Raw genomic sequence first — 768 nt, forward strand, 5'->3', positions numbered from 1 at the left:
TTGGAGGACCTCATTGGAGGACCTCATTAGCCCCATTGGAGGACCTCATTAATTAGAGTCATTAAGCTCATTAGCGACCTGCCAGGACCTGTTGGAGGACTCGACGAGAACCAATTAAACCCAACCCGGCGCGAGGCTTTAATTACTGTTAATGAGCCGCTTCCTTGTTCCGTTTCCCTTCCAGGACCCGGAGCACTTCCGGTTAGGCCGCACCAAACTCTTCTTCCGGTCCTCCCAAGTCGCCTATTTAGAGAAGCTGCGGGCGGAGCGGCTCCTGGCGGCCGCCATTTTGATTCAGGCCACCTACAGGGGGTGGCTTCAGCGGCGTCACTTCCGGCGGAAGCGGCTGGCGGCCGCCATCTTGCAGCGTCACATCCGGGGCTTTTTGGCGCGCAGGTGGGTCCGGGCAGCTGAGGAGGGAGGGGTTGAATGGGCGCTAATGAGGGTTTTAATTAATGAGGGGGCCTGGCAGCTGCATAATGAGGCTCATTAGCTTCTAATAATTGGCTTTAATTAATGAGGGGGCCTGGCAGCTGCATAATGAGGCTCATTAGCCTCTAATAATTGGTTCTAATTAATGCAGGGTCCTTGCAGCTGCATAATGAGGCTCATTAGCTTCTAATAATTGGTTCTAATTAACGCAGGGTTCTGGCAGTTGCATAATGAGGCTCATTAGGTTCTAATGAGAGGCTCTAATTAATGAGGGGTCCTGGCAGCTGCATAATGAGGCTCATTAGCTTCTAATAATTGGCTTTAATTAATGAGGGG

The 768-nt window shown here is 51.7% G+C and overlaps 1 protein-coding gene across 1 annotated transcript in view; it reads left to right on the forward strand.

The window, feature by feature from the left end:
• Positions 1-136: 136 nt before the first annotated feature.
• LOC122192635 (unconventional myosin-Vb-like) overlaps positions 137-768 on the forward strand; it is a gene marked incomplete at its 3' end in the record, with an annotated part of 1,133 nt that continues 501 nt past the window's right edge. Inside the window, exon 1 of the mRNA XM_042893251.1 lies at positions 137-396. Within this exon, the coding sequence (XP_042749185.1) occupies positions 152-396 (245 nt within the window). The remainder of the gene's footprint in view (positions 397-768) is intronic.

This window comes from Lagopus leucura, unplaced genomic scaffold (assembly GCF_019238085.1).
Source record: "Lagopus leucura isolate 7727_CA_CO unplaced genomic scaffold, USGS_WTPT01 27671-0_obj-0_obj, whole genome shotgun sequence".
In the NCBI taxonomy this organism is placed as follows: Eukaryota; Metazoa; Chordata; class Aves; order Galliformes; family Phasianidae; genus Lagopus; species Lagopus leucura.